General features: G+C 36.7%; 2 protein-coding genes across 2 annotated transcripts; both read left to right on the top strand.

Annotated features, from left to right (window-relative positions):
- The first annotated feature begins 509 nt into the window (after positions 1 to 509).
- On the top strand, positions 510 to 7,485 carry LOC110862868 (cyclopropane-fatty-acyl-phospholipid synthase). The gene is made up of 5 exons (XM_022112082.2): positions 510 to 1,018; positions 1,361 to 1,549; positions 4,249 to 4,478; positions 5,014 to 5,215; positions 5,881 to 7,485. The coding sequence occupies exons 1-5, from the start codon at positions 679 to 681 to the stop codon at positions 6,258 to 6,260; spliced, it is 1,341 nt and encodes a 446-aa protein (XP_021967774.2). The 5' UTR covers positions 510 to 678; the 3' UTR covers positions 6,261 to 7,485.
- A 4,432-nt stretch (positions 7,486 to 11,917) lies between these two features.
- Positions 11,918 to 13,080, top strand: LOC110862867 (pheromone-processing carboxypeptidase KEX1-like; the record flags this gene model as incomplete). The annotated part of the gene is made up of 3 exons (XM_022112081.1): positions 11,918 to 12,013; positions 12,085 to 12,151; positions 12,846 to 13,080. Coding segments are annotated over exons 1-3 (398 nt in total), but the record flags the coding sequence as incomplete, so codon positions are not given.
- Between the last annotated feature and the right edge of the window lie 2,671 nt (positions 13,081 to 15,751).

Below are 15,751 nucleotides of genomic sequence, written 5' to 3'. Positions count from 1 at the left end.
TTCTAGAAAATTCCAGGGGTTTTCCGAACCCTGGTGAGATGAGGGAACCTCCATATATTACGGCATCATTTTATTTTAGCCGGTTGGTTGTTCAGTTCTTGTTGTCTTTCCCATGTTAAAATTTCCTATCCCGTCTGGATGGGTGTGTGAGTGCTAAAATCTAGAATTTTCGATGCCGTAATATTTCCATGCGTGTCTATGTACGTGTTTCTCTCGTATAGGGTTCTACAATCTCGGTGTCATAAAATAAATATCGTGTCATATCATAATGGTCCTACATGTCTGACATTGACCTTATTTATAAATGTCTGAAAAATATAACATTTATGACATGACAATTATGCCGGTCAGACCCTCCAGCTTGAGTTTAAGTGCTATAATTTGCGTAAATAATACAACAGTCGTAAAAAAGATTTTATATTTTAATTAGATCTCTCGTCAAATTTAAATTTGTCATCCAAACAAATGTGTATTTTGAAAATGTGTTAAAAATTAATTCAGTACAAAAAATCTATGCCTCTGATAATGTCGTGAATGTCACGTCATTTTTCGTATTTGTCAATTTGTCATGTCTGACATTGACGCGATAGATGTGTGACAATTATGACATTTATGACGGACAAATATGACATGACATATGTGGAACCCTAGTTTCGTAGCAAACCTATTTCTACATACATGCGCACAATTGAGTTGGTATACAAGAAATATACGAACACACCTCAGTCCATTTATTATCCTTCTCGCAACAAGATGTCCTGCTTTAAGACGTTCTGCGTCTACACAATTGAAGGACTCATCGAAACGTTTAGATTTCTTCGCTACCTCTTTTTCCTACTTTTCACGCCTCTGCTGGTTTACGGCGCGAGACGATTCCTCCACGGAAAAGGCGTCTTATTAAACCCTTCGAGTAAAAGTGATCAAGCTGAAGCGATCACAGTCATTGTGACGAATAATAAATTCTACGCGCGACTTTGTGCCTATGGAGACGTCGCTTTGGGCGAAGGTTTCGTCGAAGGTTGGGCTAAATTTTAATCTGTACTTATTGATTATCTTTATTACTTATTCGAAGTCGAATCGAAATATCGAAATTACTTCTTCTTTTTAATTCTACTGTCACCTCAGCGAGTAAAAAATATTTATTTGTTTTATAAAATTAGTATTACCATGTGACTTTAGCTTCGTTCTCTACCTTGGTCGGGGAAAATTGTCAAAAATTGGTTTGTATTTCAAAATTTAGTTGATTTTTTTCTGCATCTTTTCCAACATGTATAATTTAATTAGTCCTGATTATTTTTACGGGTATGTCATGCTCATATAAATCAGTTATTATGAAATATTATTACTATTATATTATTAGGTTGGTGGGACTGCGGGGACCTCCCGGGTCTCTGCGATCGCCTCATGGACACGGCGGGCATCACGGAGGGGTCAAAGTCCTACAAAAGAAGCTTGCCTTATCTCGAAGCCTATGTGAGATGGGTCCTCCTCAACCCACAACGGAATATGGAACATCTACCCAAAAACCTTAAACTGCAGTATAATCTTCGTAAGTCAAGTTATGTAACTTTTCAACATGTAAATAAGACAATTGCCATTTTGGAAGCAATGGCTTAATTCGGGAGTAGGGCAAAAGTCGTCCTGAAAAATCCTGGTCGTGGTGCGGGAGTAGGACAATTGTGGTATCTGGAAGGTCCCTGATTTTCACAATTTTCTCTCCGCGGAGTAAAATTTCTTGGAATTTAACAGAATTCTCGTGTGCCAACCAAGTGTTAAATTTGAAAATTTTCTTACCGAAAAGCAGAGGTGGGCAATATACATCAAAATGTATATTGAATATACTTTGCCAATATACTCAAATTTTCGTCTCAATATACTATACTATATATAATATACAACAAAATTGAAATATACAATATACAAATATACGTATATAATATACATTATTTTAGTTTCAATATACTATACATGTATATTCAATATACAATTCCAATATACTTTGCAGAAAATCAGATAAAAAGTGTAATTTAGTGTTGTCAGTTCAAAATTTTTCATTGAACCTTAACATTTTTTAAGGCGGCGGCTGGTAAAAGCCGCCAGCACAAAATTAAAAATTGAATTCTCACTTATCGTTAGATATTCACATTTGGATAACTTAAGAGTCAGGAAGGTTTCCGGGTTTCTTGTATCAATGGAGAGGCCATTTTTTCTAACAAATTGCACATTACCTATTAAACCTAAATATTACCAATTATGCCAATTAAACACTTAGGGATGCAATTACACCTAAGAAATTTTAATTGAAAAACGTTAAAAAATGAAAAATATTGTGAAAATTAGTTAATATGAAAATGTGGACGCCGGGCTTTCTTAAAATGGGTGTTCGAGGCATGTTCCTTCAACATTTTTTTGTAACACGAATTAGGATGACCATAATTGACCTGACTAAAACCTGGCCATTTTAGGCAAAAAAAATTGTCCACAATATCTATAGCAGGGATGCGACTGTGAAAATCACAGTCTGTGATTTTTGTGTGATTTAATGTGATTGTGATTTCATGATGATAAATAGCCCCGGTGGAGCGGAGTATATGAAATACAAAAACAAAATACGAGTAAATAAAACACTCCATACTCATTTTCGAAATTTCCTCCTCTTGAGAATTCGCAACAAGCCCAAGTCTGAAGCCGGAAAATGACATTTTGAGCTACGTTTAAAGTTACGTCCCACTTTTTTGTGGACGTTTGTGCCAATGTAGGACTTTTGTGCCACTGGTAAAGTCCTTAAATAATTTCAAATGTTAAGAAATATCCAAAATCGTCCAAAAAAAACGAAGTGGAACTTCTGTTCACCGTTGAATAAGAATGTATGCATGTATTTGAAATTCGGCGGGTGACAATGCCTTGTCTCACGCTTTAGTTAATCCATACTTGTGAAAATCACAAAAATCACAGAAATCACAGAAATCACATTAAATCACAGTAAATCACAGTGTGATGTGATTTATGCCTCTGTGATGTGAAATTTGCATCCCTGATCTATAGCTTAGCGAAAAATTTGTCAATAATATCCAATGCTTGGCGAGAAATCTGCAGGAATGGGAGTAAATATTTGATGCACGTCGCTGGTATTTTAGCTCATAAGCTAAAATCTACTTTTTCATATAATATTTTGGCGAAAAAAGTGAGATAATTTAATTTTTGAATTTAAAAAGATTTTAAAAACCGGGACATTTTCGGGACGCCGGGACAGGTGTACAAAAACCGGGACGTCTGGTAACCCTAATATGGATTCAGCACATCTACTAAATAAAAATAACTTTACTTCAAAACTCGGACCACTATAAAAAATCGCTAATTTAAAAATTGTCTCAAAATAAAAAGTGCTCCCTCTTTCACAGCGGAATCATTATACAGGTTTGAGGACCTTGAATTTATAGATTTGGAAATGGGAGCACTTTTTCATTTTGTAGTCAAAAATCGGTGTTTTTTGCGTACTGACCCGAATTTTTAGCTAAGAATTATTTATATTTTTTTAGATGTGTTGAACTATATACATAAGGAACAAGGAAGCCTGATTTACTCATTATTAGAGCACCCGCAAATGGATATAACGATTTTATAATTTCGACGTTTAATATATAACCCAGCACAACTTGAAAATATGCATTCTGGTCATTCGCCATGTATTTTATACCTAATTGTATATTGTATATTTACTGGACAGTTTTTTGTCCAATATACAATATACAATATACTTTTTTCCAAGTTTTTTAATATACAATATAAAATATAAAAAAAGTATATTATATACGTATATAATATACTTGTATATTTAATATACATGTATATTGCCCACCTCTGCCGAAAAGTTGGATATTTCCCTATTTAACGCAGGGTTAAAGTTTTCAGTTTTCTCGAGTTTTGAACCTAACCTGACCTAACCATTAAAGCCCTTGAATTTCTCCTCTCACACCATGACCACAGCATACTCGTTACGTCCCCGAATTAATGCATTTTCTTGTAATCAATGATACTCGTCAAAGGGTTAAATGGCAGCACAATTATGACATAACGACCCGATACGGGAAGTTCATAGTCGATGGGTGCACTCCGGTAGGGTGATTGTGAAATCTCCGATGTCAGCTTTTGTGCATGCATAATGCACTATGTATGCATAGTTTTTTATGCACGAAAAGTCAGTCATTTTTATGCATAAAATTTTGATTTATTCTACTAAAATTCCAGCCACTGACTATCACCGATTAATCCTGACGGACGGAGGTGAACATGAAGCCATCCAAATGTCAGTCGTCTACTTTCCCACCGGAAGTGAGTCCATCGGTACCGCTCAAAACCTTAAACTCTCCCTCATAACGTCCAAACTTGCCCCGCTCGTGCCAGGCATGCGTGTTCTGGACATCGGTTGTGGTTTCGGAGCCGTGGCGAAACATCTGGCCGACAATTACCAAGTTGAGGTGTTATTTTTAAGAAATCTAAAGTTTTAGAAATAATGAGGGTATTGATTACGAGTTCGCATGTTCGCATCGCAACATAACTTTTTCGAAATGAATTTTGCGAAGCAATGAAATGAAGAGACTTCGCAAATGACAAAGTTTGGAAAATTTCTTCCAAATGACCCGATTATTGCACGGGAAAGAAATCGTAAATTTCCATTATAATGGAAATTTACGATTTTTTTCCCGTGCAACAATTGGGGAACTATAGTTCCCCAAGTTTAGCGTTTAAACTTTGGCAAATAAGAAATTTCAAAAACCTCAAAGCTTCGGAAACTAATGGAAATTGATGAATTTTTCCTATTACAAAATTTAGCATATTTGTGAAAAATATTTTGCCAAGTAAATATTTTTATGGAGATGCGCAAGTTCGCATCAATTTTCAAGAACAATTTTTTGGGAACTTGCGAACTTTATTTTTTTGCGAACGTTGCTACCTGCGAAATCGAATTGACCACCCTCAATGATAAATTAATTCGTCAAAAATCAATTATAGGTCGTCGGGGTCACAAACTCGCCGGGAATGGGACAAGCTGCAAAGGAACATTGTCGCGGAAGCGGGGCAAAAATTGTGGTCGGGGATTGGAGTGAAATTCAGGGAACTTTCGATCGCATCATTATGATCGAGATGGTCGAACATGTTGGGAAGAGGAATCTAACAAAGTTTTTTGACAAGGTGGCCGCCATGTTAAAAGACGGTGGGTAAATAAATTTGATTAAAATTTTCTCCATGTGGAGTAAAATTGCAACTAACTAACACAACTATTTAGTAAAAGTTACTCAAAAAAGTTAAAACTTGTCCAACTTTGAAAGATTTTTTGCTTTTGAAAGATTGCTCAAGCTGGAGTAAATTTTACTTTTGTCAGGGTAAATTTTACTCAACAGTTGTTTTGGTAGCAATGCTACTAAACTTTATTTACAGCGTATGTACACAAAAAATTTAAACTCTTTAGATTTCTGCATAACCAAGTCTTTTCGGACTATCATCAGTCTTAGTGTTCGACATGAGTTTTAAATGAGTTAAAAATGGGTTGGCCGTACAAAAATCATCAACTTGTTGCAAACTTAAAGTTTTGAGCATTTAAAAGATAATTTGGGATGAATTCCAACGAAATAAAAAATTAACAATGTTTTCCCAGCTTTTCTACGACGACTCTTACTTAAATAAGCTGTCAGAGAGTTATAGACCAGCCGACGGAAACTTTAAATTTTTTGTATTTCCTTGCAATTTATAAATTTATCTGAGAGTCAAAGAAATGCTTCAAAATTAAATTGACGGATTTTTGTCCTTACTTTATGTATGTACCTCAAATTTTATGGTTTCCAGCACAAATTAAAAAAATCTTTTCCATTATTTTTCCAGACGGCAAATGTTTCATTCAGTGTTACGAGACTCCTGAGGATTTCCCCAGAATTTTGGAATTCGCCTGTAAATACATGTACGGCCCGAGTTACGTCCCCAGCTTGAGAGAGCTGCTCAAATACACGGACGATTCCGGATTTGAGTTGGCCGAGCTGCAGTCCTTCGCGGCGCACGCGGCCAAGTCGGTGTCCACAGTGCTGGAAAAAATCCAGGCGAATTATTCGCAAATTGAGAGCATCGTGGGGGACAAAGTGGCGCGAATGTTGCTGCTCACATTTGCCTTTCAGGATCGCACCATGACGTGCGGAGTGGATGGAATGAATCTTTTGGTTTTGAGAAAAAGGAAAAATCATAAACTCTCCAGGGTTACGGTGGCATAAAGTAAAACTTCTGGAGAACTATGTTAGAAATTATTTGTTCTTACAAACTTCCGAGGTGCCCGTCGAATCCAGGGTTCCCACGTATAGCAAAATTAGCACAATATACAACTTACGATCTAAAGTGAAAGAATTTTCAAAAATCATTATTCGTCAAGTTGTGACGAATAATGAGTGAGGAGGGATTGAACGAGTCACTACTTGCGCCTTGTGAAGGTCAACGAACTCTCCATCGCTTCATTCACTCCTCCTCTTCGCCCCCACTGTCCAACGCTCGTCACAAATATCGTCACAACTTGACGAATGGTGATTTTTGCAAGTAAATTCCCTCACTTTACATCACAAGTCGTATATTGTGCTAATTTGTGTATACATGGGAACCCTGAATTCGATGGGCACCTCGGAAGTTTCCCTAATAAGAGTCATTCTAAAATTTATAAAAGTTGAGATACTTTAGATATTCCTATTTTTTTGTCGGCAATTAGCCTTTCATGTGCTACCGCCGCTGGCTTGGCTGTCTCTATTAATGAATAGTCTGGTCACCCAACATAGTACATACAATTATTCCTATTTACTCAAACATTTTAGAGATTTACGCCTGAAGTTATGTGATGATTATCGCCAAATGCAAAATTTGTCGGTAATTTGTTTCTTATGATGCATGATTTATTTAGTGCCAGAAGGATTTAATTAATAAGTACATTATTTGCATACTTGCGGCCATGCGTCAATAGTTTGGCTAACAAGGGAACCTCAACCACTGTCCCATCTCGATTTCCTTCGGAATAGTCTTAATCGACAGAGAGTTCAATGAAGCTAACACTTTCTCATACTGTGCAAAATCACGTTTTCGCGGGAGCTGCACCAAAACGTGCAATTCTCCATATTCTTTTAACATAGCCATCAGGTTGGGAAGGAAAAAATGCAATTTATAGAGTATTCTTAAATTATATATCTGAAGGTCTGTAATTTCATTCTGCTCTCCAATGTGCAAAAAGTGGTGCAAAAATTTTGCCGTTTTTTGCGAATTGCAAAAATCTCGAGAATTTTGCAAATTTTAATTTCGTCGTTTTTTAATGGGCCCGTTCACGATTACGTAACCTAAATTTGGCAGGGTTTGAACATGAAAGTTTAAAGCTATGAGGAGTACAATAATGATTGCCTTGTCATAATACATCACAAAATGAGCCAGTTAATAAAACAATTAGACAAAATTGATAATTTATAATCTATTCATTGTTCATAATTTATTCCTTTTCGAAATAAGTAAAAAAAGGTGGTGGGGGGGCAATGCATGGACATTTTGGAGGGGGAGGAGTTTTGGAGGGTGGCCCTGGAGGTAGGGGCGGGTTAGCAGGGGGGGGACCTGGTGGGAGAGGGGGAATCAGGGGGTACTGGGCCCGCCACCTGGCCCGAACAGCCTCAATCTCCTTCCGTCTTTTGTCACAAGACACGCAATCCCGGTGTAACTTATACTGGCCGTATGTCTGACCGTCGCGACATAGGGGACAACTTGGACTAGAATTCATATTCCTGAAAGAAAGTCGTTGTTCAAAAAATATTGACATTTTAAATAATAAATTGGCAAAACAAGCAAAAGCAAATAACACATATTGTTTCAAGATTTTTAATATTAAGGAATATCAATTTGACAAGTTTATGGACATGGTTGGTTTAATGCAGATATATTTATTTATTCCAAGGTTTCCATACTACATTTCCATTATATTAAGGGAAAATTTTAGAAATCGAAAAATCAAGATTCATAAACTAGATCTTTAAACATTATTGAACAAAATTAGCTTCATTAATTTACTACGACAAGAAGGATTTTGCAAATATCGTTTTCCGTGGTCAAACAATCTAATCCGTAAATAATGGTGAACAATGTCTGTTACAATTTTAGTCAAGTGAGACGGTGGCGATAAGTCAAAAAAAGAAAAGTGATCAGCAGCATTGGGGAAAACTGTGGAACCAATAAATTCTGTTAGAACTACGTTACAAATTTTTTATCCAGCATGGAGATATTAAGAGAACCTCGAGATCCAGCGACAACTCTACGAAAGATCTTATCTGTCCTCTCCAAAATTTTGTAGACCGTCTGGCATGGGGTAAATAAACCGCCTCGATCTTTTCGGACGATGAGAAGCTTTACTTGATCGTCCAGTTGGGCTTCTTCTGTATCCAGAAGGGCTTCAGCGCAAATGTCACATGTTGTTTTCGTACAGACAACACTAACGACGTTTCCGCTTATATATGCAATGCAATTCTTGGTAAAGTCAGAGTATTCTTCATTCAAACAAGCACTCATGCCGATAGCGTCCATCTAAAGCAATTCGTCACCTTCTAATGCAACAATTTTCTTCGGGGGAGGTGCAAGCTTAAGTAATCCTCCGGGTAGGATCTCATCAATACACTGTGCAATGCAATTACCGGTTTTGGAGGACTTGAGGGGATTAACATGCCACATAACCTTCATAATGTGTTGAAATTGTATTGTGGTTGGGTTGTTGTTGTTCCCTAGTTTTCCACGAACCACGTTGAAGAATAACTCAAGTGGATCTTGGCTAAATCGATAGGTCATTACGTATCTGAAGGGGCCATCATCACGATACAGGAGAGTCTTCGCAATTGCTCGAATAGATTGAATTGAAGTGATTAGTCCTAACGCGGCACGTTTTCTTAGACCTTGGCATAATTGCTTGGTGGTTTGAACTACCTTGTTGGTCTTCTCGTAGCTCCTAACTTCAGTGTAGGTCATACCCAGGACAATTTTAGTGAATTTGTCAAGAATCGCAGCGGCAGAATTAAAATTGTTCCTGGACAAAGGTGCCTTCAATCCTTTCTGAGTTGGGCTTCTCGAGTTCAGGATATCAAACACTTGATCCAACAGGTATATAAACTCGGATGTGGCTTCTGAGCCTTGAAAATCCCTTAGCTTGAGGTCCTCGCGACAAAAAACAATCGCGTCAGCAACAGATTTGCTCAATGCTTGTGCAGCTAACTTGACTCGCATCTTGTGGTTGTCGAACTGAATGTGGAGCTTTCCGAGTTTATTCCATGCTCTGATTTATTCGAAGTTCTACAACAATCGGATTTAAGTTAGAAAAAGGGTAATTTCCACAGTCCACAATAAATAATACACAATTTCTAATACCTGCAAGCTGTAGAGCTTTTGAATGAATTTCCAATCTACTATTCCACCATTGGACAACTTGATTTTACCACATTGGGCTAACAGGTTTCTCCAAAGTTTTAGCATGTGGACCACATCGTAAATGGCGTACACCTTTTTATCCGGATTTGCTGGATTTTTGAATTCATAATGAACGTCTTCGAGGGTTGTATTTTCTCTGCTTCTGATAGATTTTTCCTTAACGCCATACAAGTCAAAGAGAGAGACATTTGAGGTGCATCCATATATATGTGGAATAGAATATAGAATATGTTGCTCATTTAAATTATAATGTGCAACTTGGTTACCGTCTCAAATGCAACTTTTTGAGTGCTGCTTTGCCGCTTCACGAAACGCAGCTAAATTTTTCATTCTCTTTTCGTAACTAAAATACATAATATTTAGTGGCCCAAGATTTCGCTCAATGTCACCTTGCGACACAACCCACCGATTATATTACTTTGGCTCGGACATTGACGGAACCTTGCAAATGATTTAACTAATTAAATTAAGATAATGGAAATGCTTTTACATATACAAAATATCACAAGAATTTGACCATATTAGTCTACAGCAGTGTTGACGAATATCTACAAATAGTCAATTAAATATGTATTAAGTGGGTTTCAAATTTTTTGAGCTGTTCGCTACTAATGGAAATTTATGAATTTTTCCCATTGAAAAATTCTCCATTGTAGCCTGACATTTAAACCACCCTGTACATACTAATATTGGCTAATACAGTGTTTCAAATTCACAATTTAAACTTCAACCTAACATAATTTCCAATGCACTACTTTTATCGATAATACCAATATATTGGCTATTTAAACTATGCAAAAATTCATCAACATCAAAGGTGTTTGTTGATCAATGAAATTATTTCCAAACCTTATTTTCAACAGTAACATTTCACAATGAATTGTGTGGGGATAGCCACCAACTCGCTCAGGGTAAAGTCTGTTACGCTTTGGCAAATTTGCTCGGTTTACTCTGCACAGCGTGGAATCACTTTCAAGTCCGCACGGCCTTGTATTTTACTCTGTATTTGTTACGGACTTCAAAATTTTTGCTGTGTATTACTTATTCGGAATCGAAAAGAAATATCAAAATTACTTCTTCTTTATTATCTACTGTCACCCCTGGGTGAAAAATATTTGTCGGGGAGTAAAAAGGTGGTTTGTATTTCAAAATTTAAATAGTTGTTTCTTTGTGCATTTTTTCCAACATGTATAATTTAATTAGTCTTAATCATTTTTACCGGTATCTCATGTTCATATACATAAATTAGTGTTATAAAACATCATTATTGTGTATTATTTCATGCATTTCATGCACTTCATTTCATCCATTTCATGCATTTCATTCCTTGCATTTCATGCATATTTAATTCAATTCATTTCATGCATTTCAATTCATGCATTTCATCCATTTCATGCATTGCATCCATTTCATGCATTGCATCCATTTCATGCATTTCATGCATTTCATTTCATGCATTTCATTTCATGCATTTCATGCATATTTAATTCAATTCATTTCATGCATTTCGTGAGGGAGTGGGAAATAATGATTATTTCCCACTCCCTCACAAGTCGCCGACATGTAACCACTTCGCCGTCCTGAAGAAGACCGTGGAGGTCGAAACGTTGACAAATTAAGGCCGAATTTGGACCCTTCAAAGATTAAAGTGAGCCCCCTCCTTCCACATTTTTTCCTTATTTTGTCCTTTTTTGCTGGATTAACTTAATTACCAGTGCAGTGAAAACAATTAATTCTACATTTGAGGTGAGTTGAGAGGACAAATAAATTAAGGCCCTTTTGTAACTGCGTCGTTTATTTAGTCCGACACGACTTCTTGTAATTGATGGCCGGATCTGTCTGTATTGTTCACTGATTGGATTGGTTAAATCGTCTATTTTTTTAAAAAGTTAATGAATCATCGTCGATAACAACAATTAAGGAATAAGCAATTATAAGTTTACGGCTATTTTGTAAACAATGAAAACACTCCGAGTTAATCCTGTTGTTAATCAATAATTTCAGATTTACTGGTGACAAGAGTTAATTTGTTACTACACTAAATAATCTGGTAATAAACATTACCGAAACGCACAAGTATATGACTCTACCAAAGTGGTAATGATAAGTTGTACCGTGTGGTAATGGCTTGGTAATAAAGTTTTACCATCATTGTAACGAATTTTTACTTCCTGGTAAAATATTATTACCAAATTTATTACCGAGAAATCATTACCTGTCTGACTTACCGGATTATTAAGAGTGTAATAAATTGCGCTATTTTGTGAAAGTTGTTTGCTGAATTTCGAAACATTTTTTATATTCTTTAACCGTGTGCAGCAAAATTTCGAGGATTTTTTTTATACATGAAAAATCTCGAAATTCTTCATAATTTCTGGGTCGAGGTGATTGTTTTTTTGAGAAATGTTTTTGAATTTTGCAGATACCACGAAGACGATTTATGATGGGGGAGGAGGAGGAAGAAGTTGACGTTAAGATTGAGGGTGCAGAGCTGGGTCACGAAGAAGTCAAAGTTGAGCAAGACGACGACGCAGGTGACGTGACGAGCGATACATAAAATTCTTGTCATTTTACGTATTCGGGAATTTAAAAAGGTACATATTTTTGCAGAGTCCTATCGGGATTGATGGCGACTACGAGGTCAAAGTTGAGCTGGATGGTGACGACGACAGTGCAGGTGACGAAGTGGACTAGAGCGAGTGCTCATTTTTAGCACGAATCAGGGCTAACCTACAAGTTACGATGTCGGTTTCGTGAAGTAAATTTCATGTTAAGTCATACATATTTGTCATGTTATAACTGCCTGACATTTGTAAATAATGTCAATGTCAATAATGTCTGACATTGACATTAGTTACAAATGTCAGACATTGACATTATTTCCAAATGTCCGACAAATATGACATTCAGATCCTCCCGCTTAAATTTAAGCGCTATAATTGGGAAAAATAGTACAAGAGTCAGAATGATTCCCAATTCTAATTATGTTTCTTATCAATTTTAAAATTGTCATCCAAACGAATGCATATTCTAAAAATTATGGCATCCATGGCTCTGAAAATGTCTGACGATTATGACATTTGACATTTATGACGGACAAATACAACCCTAGTTCTGACTCGATTGCGCCGGTAAAAATTATTGTGTACCAAGCGACTTGACATTTTGCTGATTTTGTAGAATTAGGAATCAAGATGTGCAAAAACTGGGAAAAATAGTCTAAATGTGGTCATGTCGCTCCTACCGGCCGACCTACCTTCATTATTAAGAACAACCTGACTCGGGCTAAAAGAAAGAGCACGTGTTGCTCTTTTGATATAAGAAGTTAGTCAAATTTTTTGTCAATTAGTCAAACCCAACCTTTTGTGCAGAGGATGGCGACGAGGTCAAAAGTGAGCAGGGCGATGACGAAGACGACGCCAGTGACCTTGACGACGACCCGAGTGACGAGAGCGAGTTCTTCTTCGACTATGGCGACTCCTACTCCACGGGAATGAAGGACCCCTTGCAACAAAGTGACACGGACGACGAGGAGTCTGCATTTTGCATAACTCCACACGCCTTAAAGAAAAGAAAAATTGGCGTGGAAATTACGCCCGGACGAGGGTAAGTAATTGGCAAAAAAGGACACACTTAAATGCGGCAAATAATTAACGCGACTATTTTTGTAGGAGCAAAATGTGCATGAGAATTTCTTATGCAGGGTCGGATAAATAATTAAACGCGTGTTTCAGGATTTTTCATACTGATCAGCTTAAACGAAATTATGTGGGAATCCGTGAGCAAGAATTTGCATTTTTACCGTGAAATTTCCTTGCGAGAAAAATTTGATTCGTGAAAATGCAAATTCTCGCGTGTAGATTTCGTCATAATTTCGTTTAAACTTTGCATTATGAAAACTCCTGAAACACGTGTTGAATTATTTATCTAAGGCTAAAACATTAGCCTGGTTTCGTTAAAATCGGAGCGAGACCGCTGGCATCTTTGCAACCTTAGTATGAAGTATGCAACTGACACTACCCACAAATGCGCCGTTTGGCAGGGATATTTGCTTCCAAAGCGGGAAAAACGTGTAGTAAATTGGAAAAATGTAAAATTTGTAAAATTCCCTCTTAAATGCAAATATCTTTGTCAGACGTGGCCCACGGCGAATAGTGTCGTTTGAGAATTTCATCCTAATTATTTTTCTGATCGGTTGACCCGAGTTTGATGTGTTTGATTTGTTAGCAAATTTAATTTTTCTCTCACGACGAATTTCCATTTTTTAGCATACGCAAAATTCCGGACGAACCGTTAACCCCTTCGGAAAAACGAATTCCCGCCACAGGCACAAATCCGCCTTCTAGCATTACCCCTCACTCTTTCAATTGCATCAATTGGTACTCTAATATTCTATTGATGTTATTTTACATATTACATCAATTGGTACTCTAATATTGAATTTCAATTGATCAAAGAGTGGGTGCAAAGTCAAATTAAATGTTCCTGGAGGGATAATCTTGGGGTCCTCGGGACATTGAGATGGCCTCCAAATGTAGCGTACTTCTTGCACCGGTGTGGCGGAAATGGCCACAAATCCGATTGCGAAAAGAATTGCAAGAATTGCCGTCATCTTTAGTAATCGATTACCTGGATGCTGCCTAGAATTTGAGAAGGAATCCAATAGTGACGAACTGCTGGACTAGATCACGGTTTAAATAGACGCTCAGACATGCATGAATTCAACATTCCATCTTTCAAGTAGTATCAGATGTTGGGACAAATTTAGATTTTAATTGAATTTGTCAATTGTTTTATGTTGTATAATAATTCCTATCGAGATTATTTTATGTACATACGTGCGTAACAATGATAAGGAAACTTAACATGGTTTGATGGATTGAATAAACACAGTGATAAGTATTTGTGATTTTTGTACATATGTAAGAGGTTGGGAATTCCGATCGGACCACAACCTTCATCCATCAATTAGATTGATACGGTGCATCGATGTATAATTTAGATGATGGATGTTTACTGGTTGCATAATTTCAATTAAGCCTCACCGTACTTTGGTGAGTTGAATGGGTCCATTTGTGACATTCATTTTTAATTAGCCCAGTAGGTAAGATGTATTGAATTGGAGCACTGATTTTTGTAAAAAAAAAAAAGATTCTTTGCTTTGGCTCTTCACGCATAAAAAAATATAACAGGCAGGGTTATTAAATACGTTTAAGGCCGTCATTTGAGAAGAGAGATTTGAAGTTGTTTGGATTATTACTAGTTTTAATTATTGTGGCCTTTTGCACAATGAACATTTTGCCTCACCGAGGGCACATCTTTTTAACTAAAATTATATAAGAAGGATATACAAGTATTGTAATAGGATTAAACATTACATATATTACTATGTACAAATCCTGGTAATATTTTTGATATCGCAAAGCTTCACTAACTGGGTTGCTCCAATATTCTCTACCCGAGGATAAGGGAGCGCCATAGTTGACTATGATGTGCTACGGTTCGAGATGACGAGGAGATGATGGGGAGATGATAACAACTTATTTTCCTTTAAACTGATGACTTTAAAATGAACCCGCTTATACAAGGCCAGGACTTTCACTTATAGCACCAATTTATTACACAGAGGCAGTCACATATGTATCAATCAATTATACACATTATTTGCACGGTGATTCCAGACCAATGCAGTTACAAAATTAATGGGATCACACTTTTTCCGTGACTACTCTCTCCTTATGGCTATGTATGATGGAATGGAGGCGAACACACTGCCTCCTTGTCACGCAAGTTCACTACGAACTAGATGGCGTGGTCGCTGCATTTACTTTCCCTATGTTATTTTAATTGACTTAATTACCTTCTAACTTCGAAAACTGTATGAGAACACAAAGATTTTAGGATGGAAAGTAGTCAAATCAGAAATAATGAACCACAACGGAGTGGATGTCACGACCAGACTAAGAGAATAAGACTAAAAAAAACTCTTCAAAAAATCCTACAGATGAACAATAACATCATTTTCCTTAAGAAATGTAAAACCAACGGAATCACACCAAAAGGATTGCGAATAAAGAATACTCTTTCAATGAACGACCACACGGAGACATTGTTCGATCAATTTCAAAGAAAAATACTGAAACAAACCATACGAAACAACTACAAATACATGTACAAAGCCATTCACAAATTAAGGGAGCATAAAACATATTTTAGAATTTCGTTTCCAGAAGTTTGGGAGGATTTACAAAATTTGATTAAAAACAAAACAGAAAAT

Source organism: Folsomia candida, unplaced genomic scaffold, assembly GCF_002217175.1.
Source record: "Folsomia candida strain VU population unplaced genomic scaffold, ASM221717v1 Fcan01_Sc074, whole genome shotgun sequence".
Taxonomy (NCBI): Eukaryota; Metazoa; Arthropoda; class Collembola; order Entomobryomorpha; family Isotomidae; genus Folsomia; species Folsomia candida.
The sequence above is the reverse complement of the archived record's forward strand: the minus strand, read 5'-3'. Positions and strand labels throughout refer to the sequence as shown.